This window comes from Amia ocellicauda, chromosome 1, assembly GCF_036373705.1.
Source record: "Amia ocellicauda isolate fAmiCal2 chromosome 1, fAmiCal2.hap1, whole genome shotgun sequence".
In the NCBI taxonomy this organism is placed as follows: domain Eukaryota; kingdom Metazoa; phylum Chordata; class Actinopteri; order Amiiformes; family Amiidae; genus Amia; species Amia ocellicauda.
Window position 1 is genome coordinate 33,831,498 of NC_089850.1, and position 17,993 is coordinate 33,849,490.

General features: G+C 37.2%; 1 protein-coding gene across 2 annotated transcripts in view; it reads left to right on the top strand.

The window, feature by feature from the left end:
• mms22l (MMS22-like, DNA repair protein) overlaps positions 1 to 17,993 on the top strand; it is a 39,633-nt gene that overhangs the window by 10,993 nt on the left and 10,647 nt on the right. For both annotated transcript variants that reach the window (XM_066702629.1, XM_066702636.1), the window contains exon 14: positions 2,976 to 3,485. In XM_066702629.1, coding sequence (XP_066558726.1) covers positions 2,976 to 3,485 — 510 coding nt within the window. The remainder of the gene's footprint in view (positions 1 to 2,975; positions 3,486 to 17,993) is intronic.

The following is a 17,993-nucleotide window of genomic DNA, read 5'->3' on the forward strand; positions in this document are numbered from 1 at the left end:
TAACTTATACATTTTTTGTTTTCACATCAAACCATTTACAGGTTTTTAAGACTATAAAGTCCTGCCACATTTTTTTTGTTTTTTTGTTTTGAAGGGTGAAAGTTTAAATACCTGCAAATATGTCTTTGAAACTGTTATCCAGTTAATAAAGTACAAAGGCTTTTACATTCCTCTGTTCCCAGATAACACCATTTCTAAATCTCACCATCTTTGTTCTGTCCGTTGCTGTTCGTGCACGTTAAGTTTAATCTTTGATAACTTTTTGTGAATTCACCTGACTTGGCTGTCAAAATAGATTTAATAGGAACATCACAGTGGCCTAAACCCCATCACTTTGGGAAAACCAAGCAGAACATCTGAATGGGCCTGAGCTTAGTCACTGGAGAGCTGCTAGTGATCCACATTACAAAAAAACATTACACAGTCTGGCTCAGTGAGCACTGTGTATTTTCTGAACAGTAGCTTTGGATTCCAGAGGACTCTGAAGGCTGCCAGTTGAGCTTGCTTCCAAGTCTAGAATGGATAATACAGGATAATGAATTACCCCAGATCAATGTAGTTTTTCTTCACTTTGGAGCATGGACATACACTGAGCAGACATAAAGGCTAATTAACTAACAAGCATGACGGCTAATTCACCTTAGCAAAGGATGGGTTTTCCAAATCGGGGATATAGGCAGTTTTGGCACAGCTGTGTGCTGAAGTGTTCCTTCCAAAACTTTACCTCCCATGTAGATTTTTGTTGGCTGCAGTCACTTACAAGGCTTTTGCATACTTAGTAGAGGCTTACATTGATACAGATTTGCACAGAATACAGTATGAGATCCAATGCACCAGTACTAATAAGAATTGTGTAAGGCCCTTGTCCCAGTTATCTCCTCTGTTTCATGGGAATTTGAAGCATCTGTTCCTTCTCAAAGACACTCTTTTAATAAATAAATACAATAAATAAAGAATAAAAAAAAAATGTGTATACATCTAAATGTATATGCATCTATTATATAATTTTAAAGTTAAGCTTGTTTGATAATCTTAACAGTATGTTATTGTAGATGTTAAAGGAATATGTGGAAAAAGTCACAGCTTAATGTTCTGTTAAGGTATCCAGACTATGTAATTTGTATGGTGTGATACTGATATATATGTAAAGTATAAATGCTGCTGGTCTGTTTAAATTTGGTTTAACCTAAATTGAGCTACCCAACATTAGCATTAAAATTAAGTTAGTAGTAGTAGAAGCTAGTAGTTAGTTGTCGTCGTCTTTATACTTTTTTGAAGTTATTATTTTATTATTTTCATGCCTTCAGAAACTTACTTATGAGAAAGTTAGTGAACATTTCATTATTGGAGTTTTTAAATTATGAATTATGTGATATAATTATGTGATAAATTAGCATACACCCCAGCAAGGGATACAATTAACTTTTTTTTGCCACTAGCCAGTGTGTCTGGTAGAAGGAAACAACTTACCAGACATTTTTACCAGGCAAAGGCAAACATCACCAAAAATACATGAGGTTTCATGAATGTGTGATGAACATGTTAAAACATGGCATTTATTCAGGTAATTAATCAGTCACTATAATAAAAGCTAATTGCACACCTGTATAGACTAGACAGGTGTGTATGAGGGAAAAGGTTCTGGATAGAAAAAAACATGCTGCAACACAGTTTCTACTTGAAAGTGTTATAAGGTCTTTGATCAAAACATTGCATTCTATTGAATTATACCACTTGCAAGTAGAGAGAGTGTACGGGAGCATCGTTTTCAAATTAATCAATCACATATGAAATAATATGGCAGCTAATTGGGATCTGTATAAACACTAAACTAACACATGAGAAGGGGTGTTATATGGTGACATCATTGATCTTCATACTCCTGTTCTTCTTCAGTGCTACACCCTTCTCTGGTTCTCTGCACATCATTAAAAAGGATTTCATTGGATTGGCTAGATATTCATAGAGTCATGGTCTGTGACTCTATATATTATACAAATATATAATCTCTAGGAATGATGACAGACAGTAATGTCCTTTCCATTTGTCAATACCTGCTCGCCATCAAAGATGCAATGTACACAAGCCGCATGCTTCTCTTCAGCAGAATCTCAGCTACGCAGCAAAAATCATTTAAACATAAATTAATACGTTGTAATTGACGAATACTTATCTAACACAACAACTTTGTTAAATAAATATCTATGTAAAAATACATTATTAGAAGCCGTATGGAAATGGCATAATAACAGCAGACCTGTCAACTCTCGCGCACCGTGTCAGACTCTCGTATTATTGTCCCGACATCAGCACAACTTTTTATTTCAATTTCAAATTAACTATAAAGGTTGTGACTATTTGTTGTATAAAGGAATATTTTGCAATTACAGCTGTAATTGACCTACCAATATGTTCATCTTTTTCATTTTTTATACATTTTCATTCAATTGCCAGTTTGCTTCATTGCTCGCCATGAAATATGTCCTCCTGGACCGAACACTGTCCAGATGCCATATATTTTCAAAAAACATGATATTGCGGTTTGCCAAATCAACTAACATACCAACACTACAACATCAACAAATTAATTAATATGTTGAAACATACCGACAAATCCATTCAACTAAAAGTTGAGTTCCCGTACACTTGTTGGCTACCTGCCATAGTGGCTGGTAAAATTGACAGATTTACCCACCACTGGCTAAATCTACCCGCATTTGGCGGGTGGCGGGTGGCAGGTGTTAATTTTATTCCCTGCACCCCAGTCTCAAATGTGATATTGCAATCTGCCTTAATCTTTAGAAGAATTTAAAAAATCAATATGAAGTATGGTCCACCTTGAAAATGACCTGGCCAAGCACTTACATTTTAAAAACATGGAGATAGGATTCTGTTTTGGAAGCCTTTCTCCCTATTTCTTTCCCTTGATTATTTTCTCCTATAATGTATTTTCTTCTCACGTTTTTCTTGCCAAGGGTATACTCCAAGTTCCACCAGCGGAAGATGCAGGAGCTGAGTGAAGCAGGCCTCATGAACTTCCTGAGCCTGTTCTTGGTGCTGGCAGCCACAGCGGATGTAGAGGATGTGGTTAGCCGGGTTTGTGACCTGCTGGCCCTGCTGAGCCCCAGCTCCATTTCCACAGCTCAGAGGGCCCTCGTGTGGAGAGGCCAGTTTGCTTTTATTCTGCTGTACGAGGAGAAAGGACTGGATGTGGCTGTGCTGGCCGACCAGCTCTCCATGGCCTTCCAGCAGGTGGCCAAGGAGTTCTACCTGAAGACCACGGACCAAACCCGCAAGCTGACCCTTTGGACCCTTCTCTCCACCTATATTGAGGGGGTCCAGGAGGTATTTGAGACTAGCTCTTATCTCCACCTCTCTGAGGAGAAGCTACTCAACGAAGGCTTCAGTATGTTGTTACCAGCCTGTCGAGAGTCCGAGCTGCACACCACGCTTTTCTTCCTGCAGAGTGTGTTGGCGCAACTGAGGTAAGCACTTGCTTTCTTTTTCGCTATAGCGTATAATAAAACCATGAAGTGAAATATGGTGACACGCTATAGATTTACATTCCAGGAGAAGGAGTGAAGTGCATTCCTTGAATTCTATAAAGTAGGCCTCCCTTCTTATTTCCAAAAGTATTGAATAGTACATTGATCAGGTGCACTATTTAGTAAGTGTGACTGTTGCCTGGGTGACTTAGTGACAGCTAAGAGTGCAACACTACATGACTTCGTTCATATGACACAATTTTGTGTCTGTCTACTTTTGGTTCCACCGCAGTCAAGAGGTGAATCAGCTTATCCCAGCTGCAAAAAGCATGACCGGTGAAATAATTCCTCTGTCTTTTGCCATGGTATCATTGTGTCATAAAGCGTGAGGTTGAAAAGTCGGGCTCAACGTATATTGAATCTACTCAGCTTCATGTGAAAGATATGAAAAATAATTGGTAGATGGAAACTGTTTCTGTCATGCTCATAAGTCTCTTTCCTTTAAAAAAAATATTAAACCTTTCTCTCTTTGACTCCATTCATCCAAAAGTATTACACTAGCTCACTACAGGGTCTCATATCACTCTTGAACAAATGACAGCAGAGTGACTTATTGAATTACCTGCCTGTGCCCGCAGTGGTCGTCCCTGGGAGACCGAGAGATCAGTCTCTACAGTCACTATGGGAAAGTCCTTGTCCCAGTTAGGCGATTGAACCTAACTGCAGAACACTATCCAATGTCTGTCAGCTGCTATTGGGGACAGATTTAACCCTTTTGTTAAGACAGTTAACTGAAAGTTCACTTGTAGGACACGGGTATGTGTTACACTCCTAAAGTTTCATGGTTTAAAGATACTAGATACGTAGGTCAGATAGGCTATTGCTGATAACATATTTATTTTATTCAGCCACAATTCTTGAAAGAAGGGGGTATAAGATATTGAGTAACTTTCAACTCACTTCAGTTATTTTATTTTAACACTTTATAGGGCAGTGTGTTTGTGTATTTATTATATCTATATCTGCATAGATGTATACATCTGTGTGTTGTTATATATATATATATATATATATATATATATATATATATATATATATATATATATATATATATATATATATATATATATATATATATATTATAAATTGTGACACCGTGTGGGGTTGGACACGACGTCGAGCCTCTCAGGTCAGGGAAATAAACACACCGGGAGAGAGATGGGTGTGCGTGTTTTGCATTCAAAGTACTAAATTTAAAATACTATAGACCCATGAGAGCTGGTTAAATCCAATACTCCAGTGAACAAAAATGCATTTTGTTTATGTAGTTTGCCATCTGAAATGCATATTGTTGTACATATAATTTATCTTAATTAAATTGAGTAAATAGCTAATTTTGCATAACATAATGGTTGAATTGTAAGGTCAGAGAATGGGTGAGACCAGTACACTGATTACAAATCCTTTTTGGATCTAAGTAGTTTAGATTTCATCATGATGCATTTTTAGTCAGCCTTTCTATTGTGTGACATTGTAGACAACTGCCAGGGTAGATATACACTGCCTCAGACTACGTTATAAGGCAGACATCCATAATATCCTGGATAAAATTGAACAACAAGCTTGTATATGTGTAGCATTTCTATATTCTCTAATTACTATTAAGACCCTTTAGGAGCATAAGGCCTGTGAGCCATATGAAGAGCTGCACTTTCAAGTCCTGTATCCTTGTAATAGGTTCAGGCATTTCTCAGCAAGACATTTTCACCAGTCCTTAATGAATAACTATAGGACTTCCAGCTCCTATAGCTCCAGACACTGTTTATGAACTGCTTTCTTCTGTTCATACCACAGATGTTCTGTTGGGTTACGGTTTGGATATTGTGATGGCCAAATAAGGTAGAATAAAATCAACTTTCTTAACTGTTTGTTTGTTTGAGACCAAACTTATACTTCTTGGTAGAGGACTCCAAGATCTTCACCTGAAACATGCAGATGAACTTTGGGATCCATTCGTCCATCAATTTTAAAAGGGCACCAGGTACAGAGGATATGAAACAGCCTTAAAACAAAACAGTATCATGCTTCACAGAGAGGTGACTGTCTTTTCTGCACCAAACACACCACTCTTGTGTCTGTCCGGAAAGCTCAATTTGCATTACGTCAAAGCTCATAACATTACAATTTTGTACAATATTGTAGTTGTAGCCCAGTGATGGCAGGTCCCCAATCACCACCCTTGGTCTGGAGTTACCTTTCTGAACCACTTTTCTGACTTGGTGTACTCCTTGCATCCTCTTCCAGGCATTGTGTTAACCATTCCACTAGCCTTGAACATCTTCAAGATGGGCATTATGGTTAAGACTAGTATTTTCATGTCCTTTTTTTTCTTTTTAAATGTATATAATTATTACCAGACTTGTTAAAGTTTATAACCTTTTATTTGAGATCTTCACTTTTTTTATATACTTTCTCCATGATGACTTTCAAAAGCTTCTGTTAACTTCTGATTTTTTTTTGGAAAGCTATCATGGATCAATTTGACCACTACCAACATATGCAGTGGGGGAAAAAAGTATTTGATCCCCTGCTGATTTTGTACATTTGCCCACTGACAAAGAAATGATCAGTCTATAATATTAATGGTAGGTGTATTTTAACAGTGAGAGACAGAATAACAACAAAAAAATCCAGAAAAACACATTTCAAAAAAGTTATAAATTGATTTGCATGTTAATGAGGGAAATAAGTATTTGACCCCTTCGACTTAGTACTTGGTGGCAAAACCCTTGCTGGCAATCACAGAGGTCAGACGTTTCTTGTGGTTGGCCACCAGGTTTGCACACATCTCAGGAGGGATTTTGTCCCACTCCTCTTTGCAGATCCTCTCCAAGTCATTAAGGTTTCGAGGCTGACGTTTGGCAACTCGAACCTTCAGCTCCCTCCACAGATTTTCTATGGGATTAAGGTCTGGAGACTGGCTAGGCCACTCCAGGACCTTAATGTGGTTCTTCTTGAGCCACTCCTTTGTTGCCTTGGCTGTGTGTTTTGGGTCATTGTCATGCTGGAATACCCATCCACGACCCATTTTCAATGCCCTGGCTGAGGGAAGGAGGTTCTCACCCAAGATTTGACGGTACATGGCCCCATCCATCGTCCCTTTGATGCGGTGCAGTTGTCCTGTCCCCTTAGCAGAAAAACACCCCCAAAGCATAATGTTTCCACCTCCATGTTTGACGGTGGGGATGGTGTTCTTGGGGTCATTCCTCCTCCTCCAAACACAGCGAGTTGAGTTGATGCCAAAGAGCTCGATTTTGGTCTCATCTGACCACAACACTTTCACCCAGTTCTCCTCTGAATCATTCAGATGTTCATTGGCAAACTTCAGATGGGCCTGTACATGTGCTTTCTTGAGCAGGGGGACCTTGCGGGCGCTGCAGGATTTCAGTCCTTCACGGCGTAGTATGTTACCAATTGTTTTCTTGGTGACTATGGTCCCAGCTGCCTTGAGATCATTAACAAGATCCTCCCGTGTAGTTCTGGGCTGATTCCTCACCGTTCTCATGATCATTGAAACTCCACGAGGTGAGATCTGCATGGAGCCCCAGACCGAGGGAGACTGACAGTTATTTTGTGTTTCTTCCATTTGCGAATAATCGCACCAACTGTTGTCACCTTCTCACCAAGCTGCTTGGCGATGGTCTTGTAGCCCATTCCAGTCTTGTGTAGGTCTACAATCTTGTCCCTGACATCCTTGGACAGCTCTTTGGTCTTGGCCATGGTGGAGAGTTTGGAATCTGATTGATTGATTGCTTCTGTGGACAGGTGTCTTTTATACAGGTAACCAGCTGAGATTAGGAGCACTCCCTTTAAGAGAGTGCTCCTAATCTCAGCTCGTTACCTGTATAAAAGACACCTGGGAGCCAGAAATCTTGCCGATTGATAGGGGATAAAATACTTATTTCCCTCATTAACATGCAAATCAATTTATAACTTTTTTGAAATGCGTTTCTCTGGATTTTTTTGCTGTTATTCTGTCTCTCACTGTTAAAAAAACACCTACCATTAAAATTATAGACTGATCATTTCTTTGTCAGTGGGCAAACGTACAAAATCAGCAGGGGATCAAATACTTTTTTCCCTCACTGTATATATATATATAATGTGATATGAATAGTCAAGAATTTTGCCAAGCATTAAAATATTAAATGCACAGAATGAAATCCGTGTAATCACATTTGTCCACAATTGCTGTGCACCAGTTTGGGGATAAGTCAGCAATTTTTGGTTCTTTCCATCCACACTCACAAGTGTGGTGTGTGTATGTGTGTGTGTGTGTGTATATGTGTATATATATAAATATATATATATATATATATATAGGGGGAGTGTGAGTATTATTTCTTGCTAGCGGGTAGAAGATGAATGATTTTTGTCACATTTTTACTGCTTGATGAGTAGTGTCCTTGGGGTCAGGCTTAAGCCTGTGTCACCGTGCTGCTCATTACTCTTGAGCTAAATAAGGGCTGATTGGATCTAAATTGCCTCCCGCACGGGCCGCAGATGAGTGCAGCGAGCTGGGACGACCTGCTATTCAGGCTGGGAGTAACCCCGGTGTGCAAGAGCTGCATTAGCACAGTGCAGGTGAATGAGAGGCTACCGACGCCGCCAGCAAAAGGAATCTAAATGTAAAAATCCTTTGATGCTGGCTGTATTAGAATTTGAAATGTAGGAAGTGACAGGGTGATGGTACTTATCAGCTCGGGCTGGATTAGGGAACATTGTCATCTGGCTGTATTATGACTAAAGAATAAAGATTGCGGCTAAGCACTTGGCAGCTCAAATTTGGCAAAGCAGACGCTGCTGCCGCCTGCTGCTTGTACAGAAGTCTTCTCGACCCTTCACGGGTACTTCCGCAGTGTCTCAGCCCAAGCACGCCGACATTTCAAGCCTTTATACTTCTGAATAACACCGTTTGCCTGTACTCAAGCAGATTATATATTTTTATGAATATCCTGTGTCAGTTCATTTTATGTAGTTACCATCTATTTGAAAAGTGAACTCTTCAAGTCTACAATGACGTACTTTAAAGTTTTTTTTTCTACTTTTCATAAACAGAAGGTTTTGTTTGTCATGTCATATTTGTTCAAGCTATCATCTTCAATTTACTCTTCAGCAAAGCTTGAACATATCTCAATTCATGTCTTCAGTAACCATTTAAAAACATAAAAAGTTGACAAATTACAGTTACCATATCCCTGCTTTGGGGATGTTTGGAAAGTAATGCTTTTTTATTGTCATTGATTTTATATTCCTGCTTAATTAAGGAAAGTAAAGAAGTTATATGCAATGGAGTTGGCCTCTGATTCTTACCATGCATAGGCTGTCTAATAAGTGGTCTACGAATGGGGAGTGAGCAATGAAGCTGGGGGATCTATTTAATGACAGTTCTGTACCATCAACTCCAATCTGTGCCCCCCCACACACATCCACATTTTTGTCCTGGTGTCTTTGTGTCACCCCATTCAGACCCTGTCAACATTCACTTCCCTCCTTTTCCTGCCAGCAGCTCCAGTTAATCGCTAATCAGGGTTAATTAAGGCCTTGGGGTAAGACTGAGACCAGAGTAACAGCTCAATGGCACAGCTGTAATAGCCAATTTAGTTTCTAGCGTGAATGAAACCAATGATTGCTTTGAGCTGAACAAATACATAAGAAGGACTAAGGGCTGAATGGAATTTATACAAGTGAGGGTTTTGCAGGTGGGATACAGAGGATTTTTTTCTTCCATGAACAGCATTGCAGTAACAGCATTTCATTAACTCTTCTGTAATCTGATTTCATCATTTTAAATAGTCTTATGGTTTTGTGTTGAGACTACTGTGCCTTTATTTTATTTTTCTGTAAAAAAATTATTAAAAATTCATGCTTTAATAAATGTAAGTGAAACATTTTAAATTGTTTAGTTAGACTGATCTTTTTTAAAAATAATAATTTATGTATTAGAATATTCTTTTGTCAGTTGTCAGCATTGGCTCGAAGTCCCTTCAAGGCTGTAGAAGCCACCAATCCTGCACTGAATTGAGAGGTGATTAAGGATAAATTTATATCCACCCTGTCCACCCTGGCCCAGTCCGTTGTGTGGAGCACTGGGAACCATTAACACTGATGCTTTTGTGTTTATTAATTGATATCGTTAACACGTACTGTAGTAATAGGGAACATGGCAAATGTTTTTGTTGTGCCCTAAAGGCAGTGTTTGTACATAATGCATTAACCTTATTTTTTATAAACATAATTCATAAGATATTAATGACACATTTATGGGTTGATATTCATTTAGCTTAAGTGTTTTTAGATTCATCATTTTGACAGTTTAAAAAAAGAATACTTTGATTTGATTGTGAAACCTTCAGTTCTGACAGTAAAGTGCATGTTCATACGTTAAAGCCAGTTTATAACGATTTTTGTATGACCAGTAAAGACATAACAGCATACAATGTAAGTTTTCCTATTGTGTGTATCACTTCTGTTATTCAATATAATTTATTTGAGGATCCCATATTTGCTGAGACCACATAATAACCATTTAACATAATAAGTACCTTTTCTGTATTATTTTAATCTGTCTGCTACAGACCCCTTTGTATTTTAATCAAAGCATTACAAATAAATAAACTTTATTAAGTAGTGATTGCCACAGGTAATTGTTTATCCTGTTTCACATACTGATACAAATCAACTTTTTTGAAAAAATATTAATCCATAAGGATTATATTTTAAGACTCAAATTGTAAACATTTTCTCTAGTGATTTTATTAACTTTGTTTAAAGATACAAAATAAGCATTCAGGAATAATTTTGATTTCTAGTTTTATTTGCCGTAAACATTTTTTCTTCTTTCTTACCGTCAAGGATTATATTGTTACAGTTTATGATTCATCTTATTAATGTAAGGATCTTATACGGTATGTTACTATGATCTGTGACATTAAAACGATGGCATTGCTCAATGCCTTTGTGTAATTATGAAGAGAAAGCTGCATAGTGCAGCTTTAAAAGCAATTAGCATTCAGAGACAAATCCAAAAACGGAGTATGCATGGAACGGTTAAATGGGAAAGCAGGGTAAATTGCACTAAAACTCGGAAGAAATAAAGCTCATGCTTGTAAAATTGATTTTGTACATTTTTCCTGTCTCATAATGCCTTTAAAGTAACGCAGGCTCCGGAATAAATCCAACCATTTCAACAGGGTCCTTTAATTTTTTGTCTCGGCTCTGTAACACAGCTTCTCGTTAACTTTTTAATACCCTTTTGCTGGCCCAGATTTTTGGGTTGGAGGGCACTCATTTGCACATAAATAGCCGTTAACTGATAGATTCCCAAAGGTCTCCTATTGCGTTTAAGTCGCGATGACCTATTTAGCTAGCTTAAATTTGTTTTACCGAATTATTATAATTCTTTCCACAGTACTTATATTTTTTGATTAATGCATTTTTCACGATACAATTAAAGTATAATTACATAGTTCTGCAATTTGCTATCATGGCATTATCATCATTAGGGGGAGCTGATTTTGCAAATATTAGAAGAATTAGACTCCAGATACTTATCAGTTTTACTATTATTAACTAATTAAGACTGGAGGACCCTTTATATCTGCAAGATAAATCTAAAATGGCAAATCACTGGGTGCAACAGAGGTTTCATAATAATAAAGTACTAATTTATATGATCCTAGTCATTACATGTGTCTTTGTCTCAGACCTACAACAGAGTCTGACACCCCTAACAGAGTTCTAGTCTAATAATATCACAGTAGGGTCTTGATGTATCTTGTTCTGTTGCAAGACTTTGTATTTGTTGTAGTGTCATTGGATCCTTACCAATCAATTATGTCTGCTCCTTTGAACCACAGGATGTTGTTTTGCTTAGAAACAAACACAGAAAGAATCCAAACTTTCTACTTTTATATATTAACATCCATAGTCATTGGGTAAGATTAATGTTTATTTCCTGTTTTGAACTTCTTTTTTTCAGAAAATGTATTCTGTTACAGCATGCACCACTTCTGAAATGGATGAAAAAAAAAAAAAAAGGTTTTCAGTTAGGCCTACTCTATTTTTCATTGCAATTGGACATCTGACTTACTTAATGTGGTTATTTTATCGATATCATATAATTATAATATTGTTTAAAGGTGTTTTTGTTTTTTTAGATTTTTACAGTTGATGTCTAAACATTATCTGTTGATTTGAGGGTGTTTTGTTTATAATATAATAGCACAGAGAAGTATTAAATGCATCCAGTTAATCATCTAATCGCACCAATTAAGTAACTGGGAGCTTGGTTGGAACAAGAGGCAGATGAATTTGCAGCCCCCAGGAATTTCAGCTAACACCCACAATCAAAAGATTTATAATGCAGTTACTGACGCCATGTCTTTCCAACCCTGGTTTTCAAGTATGAATGTTATCTCTTACATAAACATGCAAAGGAATCTGTTAGTTGTTAGTAGTACAGATATATTGGTAAAGGCTTAATTTGAAGGCGGTAAAACACATTTACCACCTTCCAGTACTCAATACTGTGGATTTGGAGGTGACAATACGGACCTCTCTGTAGAGCCTTAAAATCTGGCTTTGGTGTCATTAATGTGTCTGTGTAGACTAATCCAAACTATACACGTCTGTACTGGCAAGCATTGGATCTTGGAAGTATGTCACACTTCTAGTCCCAGAAAAGGGCAAATACCTCTTCTGATAAACTCAGTAGTTTTTGCTACCTATTCAACTTCTTCTGAACATAAAAATACATGTTCTAGAAGTAACGTAATGTGGAAGATAACCACATTCAATAAGCAATATATTACACTTCAACTAAAGTTAATCTCCAAACCTTCATCTAATAACTCCCATCTTTAATGGTAGACACCACCTAGAAATATGATAAATTCTCCTGTATTTCTGTTGCACTTACAATTTCCTATTGAAGCTCAATAGGATAAACATTGTTTAATCTGTCCCAAACACTCTTCTCTGTTGCTCTTTTCAGTTTTTGAGGGTGTTTTTCCTCTGAATTCAGGTTCAAAAGCTGCAACTCTCTCCGTCATACTAGCTTCACAAAGACGCGCTTTTAGTGGTTAATTTCATATGGAAATAAATGATGAGTAATTGACATCCGCGGCAAGTAGAGTATTGGCTTGAAAAATAATAGCTTTCAAATGTCAAACAATCACTTCTGTATTTCAGTTGTTTTCCTCGTTACACCTTGGCCATTTTGCCAAATGATTGTATAGAGGTACGTTCTTCCATCTGTGCTGATTGTGCTCTGTACTGCAATAAGTTAAGCAGACTTTTCTTGCAATTTCCCACTGAATACCCTTCATTGTGGAGGATTACTGTGGATACACAATGTGCATCCTCATCTCCTTCCTTGGGATCTTGGTAACTAATTTGCCATACAGCTTTCTCCTCTTCCCTCTTTCAGACTCCCTCCTTTAAAATATACCCGCAATTTGCTAAATTGTTCAAGATTTTTACAGGGCTCTCTAGTCTCCGTGTGTAGGGTGAAAAATGCCGTCAGACTTCAGAGGGGAATTACAAGGGGGTGGTTTTTCATGGGAGTGACTGATAAAAATGCAAGTTAAACATATCCACTGCTGCTTTTTTTTTCCATCTTTTGAAATGGATAACCTTTACTTAAACCTCAGAGTTATATAATGTTTCTCAGTAGCAGTGTAGATGTAAATATGTATGTGCTTATACACACACATAGGATACAGTATATGTACAATATACACGGTTTACAAGAATTTAGTTTCCAGTACAACAAGATTAAATGTAGGTTTCAAATGTTGTCTTGTAAAATCTAACCTGATAGGTGTGAAAGCCCCATTCCGCTGTAATAACGGGGCTAATGAATTCAGACTGTAATCGATTGTCTCAGCTCAAACTAGATTAGATGCAACCTTGCTGGAAGGAGCAGAATGTCTGAAATGCGCGAGGAGCCCAACAAGCAGGGGTTGCGCTAACCCCTGGCAGCCTCCTCAGTGGTTTGCTTTCATCCTGTGGAATGAAAGGACAGGAGGATCAGCTCCAGCCTAAATAAGATTACAGCTCGTTCAGCAGCTTATCTGGGCTAATGCCAACTAGTGTGGCTTTGCGCATCCTAAGGGGTTTACAACAGAGACTGTTTACTGAGTATCATCAGCCAGCTCCGTGCTTGCAGGCTAATCCTCCTCAGCACTGAAGAGTTATAGGATTCCAAGTGAGCCGCTGTGACTGACAGAGGAGCCAGCCCCCTCTAGTCTGCAGCCTGCAACCTGATATTGATTTGTACCCTAGTGAGCATCACGTTGTAAATCCCTGGAGTATACAGATCTCTGCACTGCGTATTATTATGTATTATTATTATAATCATCATAATAAGAATAATAGTTAATAAGAATAAGAAATGACCATTTGTCTTAAAATTAAGTGCATTCTTCTACCAGTAAAATTGACAAATTGTTTAATTATATTGTTTGCACAATAGTACTTTAAGATGTAGTGTGGATAATTGTTTGCTTTTAAATGGTGCCCTTTTAAGTTACTTCAAAGGTTATTCAGAGGTTGAGACATCATTACAGGTACAAGAATAATTTCTGTTATTTCTGATGTATCATAAATCTTAACACCGTCTGAGCATATCTAATGGAAATGGACTGATTTAATGGGAGTACAGATGCTCTGTTAAAATGTGGACTTGATTGTCTAGATTGTAACTGGCAAACATGTTCCTGTTCCTTTAAATCACAAGCTTTGATTTGGACGTGTGATTGCACTCACACACTCGTATCTTTTGGAGCATTTTTTGGAGTGTCTATCTCAGGACAACTGTGTTGCTAGTCTGTCAACTTGGGTTCCACGCCATCTCTCTGGTGCTCTCACTGTTCCTGCAGTCCCTCCTCGGCCTGTGTTTACTGTGAGAGATGTTTGTAGTGAGAGCTGTGCTGCTTATGCACACAACCACAATTGTGCATTGTTTGTTTAAGCACTTATTGCTTCTTTTGTCACGTTGTATAGACTTTAGATGGTCCTTCCCCAGCTCGGATATATCCTGATAATATTAAGAGAACTATATAGCCTCTTTTCCAGAGGATGTCATTTTTAGCAGTAGACAGAATAAAGTGTTTAATAAAGACTTGTGTTTAACGGTGTGATCAGATCAAGTCATGAGCAGTGAAAAACATGCAAATTAAGCTGTTGATAATGGTGATGAGGGGTCATTCCAGACTACACACCCCTAGCACATGCCTAATATTTACTGCATTCTATTGGCTATTTTCAAGCATCATTATTATGTCACACATACTGCAGAAATACAGAAACCTTAAGACAGACACAGCCAATGGAGGGCTTTGGGGGGAAACTTAAATAGCTCATCATCATTTAAAGTTTTAAGCCCAGTGTGAACAGTACATTCATTTTATTTCCCTGATATTAATGTTTTTGTTTAGAACATTCCTACAGAGTAATCACAACAATTTCAGAATAAACTTAAGTTATACATCTACTAAATATTTGAAATTTTATTTTACTGTTTTCTGGACTTCAGTCCCATCCTTTTTGAATGTCATGTATGTATTGTATGTATTTGTTTGTTTTCGTTAAATGTTCTGTGTTTTTATCCTTTTTGAAATGGTCTAAAAAGCAAAAGTTATCCCCATCAATGTTTAATACTGTTTATCTGCAGTTAAGCAGTATCTCTATTCATATCAACTGTAGAACGGCCATAACTGTCCCTGATTATTTGAGGATATTTATAATTAGCCAGTGTTTGATATGTTAATTTCTTAATTTTTCATTATATCAGATATTATTGAAGTGGCTAGGCGGACATCTTGAGGTTTGTTACTGAATTGCATATTGGTCGGGTCATCCTGATTTCACAAATGAAATACACCAGGCCCTTCTTAAAATTCATAATCTGCAGCACGTATGTCAGTAGGATTAGCATGTACATAAACACGTGGTCCTACTGTACACATTCCCGAGAGTAGTCCTTTACCAGTAAATAGTGATGTATTGATGGCTCATATTGGTATTGATGAGTAAATGACAAAGATGATCAGAGCTGGCATTTAAATGAATCAATTCTGCTGTCTCAGTGCAGTTTCCACTATGCCTGCTGTGTTCTAACAGGCTGCACCGCTCCACTAATGACTGTTGGAGCCACTGACAACCCACCTGTCAGCTGCGTGTCTGCCTTCACTGGACCGGCAGTGGGACCAGCACTTTAATAGGAGGAAAAATGCAGGCGTTGTGAAATGTGAAGTTGCTCTTTATGTTTAGCCTATATAACATTTTTATTTATTTATTTGCTTTACTTAATTATTATTTATTTTACTATTATAAAAGATAAACCTCCCTGAAACCAAAGCAATGGGTTAATGATTTTAGCAATGCATTTGTATTCCTTCTGATAGTATAACCTAGATTTTTGTAGTTCACGCAAGTGTATTTTTCAAAACTCCATCGTTGTTGATTTATGTTCTTATTTTATTGAATGTAGGTGTTATTTAAAGTAGGCACTGGAAGTCAAAAACATTGGAGAAATATGAATACTGCATACATATGTCAAACACACATATTCTCAACAGTCCCAAAAATGTAATCTTATGAGGTTCTTTTCCTTTTCTCTTACTTTAAATTTGACTTAAATTAATTGGATTTTTGGTATTTTGAAGTCACCCAAGAAGCTGTAATGATTAAGGTGAAGGTGTTATTTTTTAACAGTTTTATGGTGTTCAGTTAGGGATCTAATTTCATACATTAGACTAAAACAACAGATCCTATAGTGTGTTATAATAACATTTCCCTTTGTATTTTTATACAAAGCACTGCATTGAATGAGTGACTCTATCAAATATTATTGTCTTTCAGATGGCCAAGAAACTACATTACTCTTTATAGAATTTACAAATGTAATAATCCTGCCTATGCATTAATGGAGATTCACAATTAAGTTGACCAGAAGATAAATGGAAATGGGAATGATGGCACTTTCATACAGATTGTTTTTAATAAGCGTGGTATTGCGTTTATCAGCTTGATACTGTAGTGCTTCCCTACCTACTCTCCTAGACAAATTTGTTAATGTCTTTTTTTTTTTTTTTTTTTTCCCCCACTGAGAACATTGATTCCCTCCAGACATATCTCTATTAAACCTCTAGAAACTCACAACTTCCAAATTAGATTAAGTAGCAGAAATGGGACTCGTGGAATCATAGAAAATTGAGTGAGTTATTGAATTCATGCCACATTTTCTCAGGCTGAGATATACAGATCTGTGGTGAGACAGGTGTGTCCTGCCTTCGCTTAACAATGCCTTTCCCTCGCTATGCTGAATTGGGTACCCCTTAACTTCAAAAACTACACCCCTCTCCAGTCGTCAAAATCCATTCATTCTTAATGTGAAAAAATTACCATGAGTATGGGTAATGCCTGCATGACGTTACTCAGTGCTACAGGTGTATGGTAGTTATAACTGAGGCAGAGATCAGACACAATTTTCTTTATTTCCTATCTGAATACCAGTGGTGTATAAATAGTAATAACTGAAGTTGAAGTCTGAATACAGTATCCTGTGAAAAAGTAGCTCATCCAGTCCTGAATCTAAATAAAAGCCAGAATGCAGCCATGTACCTCAAGTATAATGATGGACCAGTTTTAGAACAGTTTCACAGTCTGATCAAATGAAAATGTGTCACCAGGAAGTGTTTTAATAAAGCTGGGGCTTTTCTGAAAAAGAAATAATAATTTTAAATTTTTAATAACCTGTTATTAAATGTTGGCTACACATGTGGATGACTCTAGACTTTCAGGACTCACATGCTTGATACAGGCTGGCCCGTGCTGATGCAGCAAGGTATAGAAATGCTGCGAGTAATTCGTCACATTGTAAAAATAATTGGTTGTGAGAGCTGCTGTTTACATTCACACTGTGTGGCTTTCAACCTTACGCATGCGTTTTTTTTTCCTGCCCAGGGATTCAAGATCAAGACCTAGTAGCATTATAAACAGGGGGATATACTACATAAACATGAGGCTCAAAATCCAATTTGGGGGATTAAAACCACTCTGAATTCCTCCTCTGTGTCCTCTGCTTGCATTTTCAAGCTCTACCCACTGTCTGTTCTACGTAGCATATCTTTACAAAGGTCCTCCTAAGTTACTTGAAAATACAAGTCAATTAGCACCCATGATTCGTTTTTTTTTTTTTTTTTTTTAATATTGATTTTAATATTTTTTGTGTGTGTACACATATATATATATATATATATATATATATATATATATATATATATATATGAATCTGGCAATGCAAAATAAATCAGTTTAAGTGATCTTGTGTTCCAGTACAGTAGTATTCCTATAAGATTCATTAAAAAAAAATAAAAAATCTGTGATGCAGGATTCCGTAGCCATTTCTACTAAAGGTCATTGATATGATATGGTTTTATT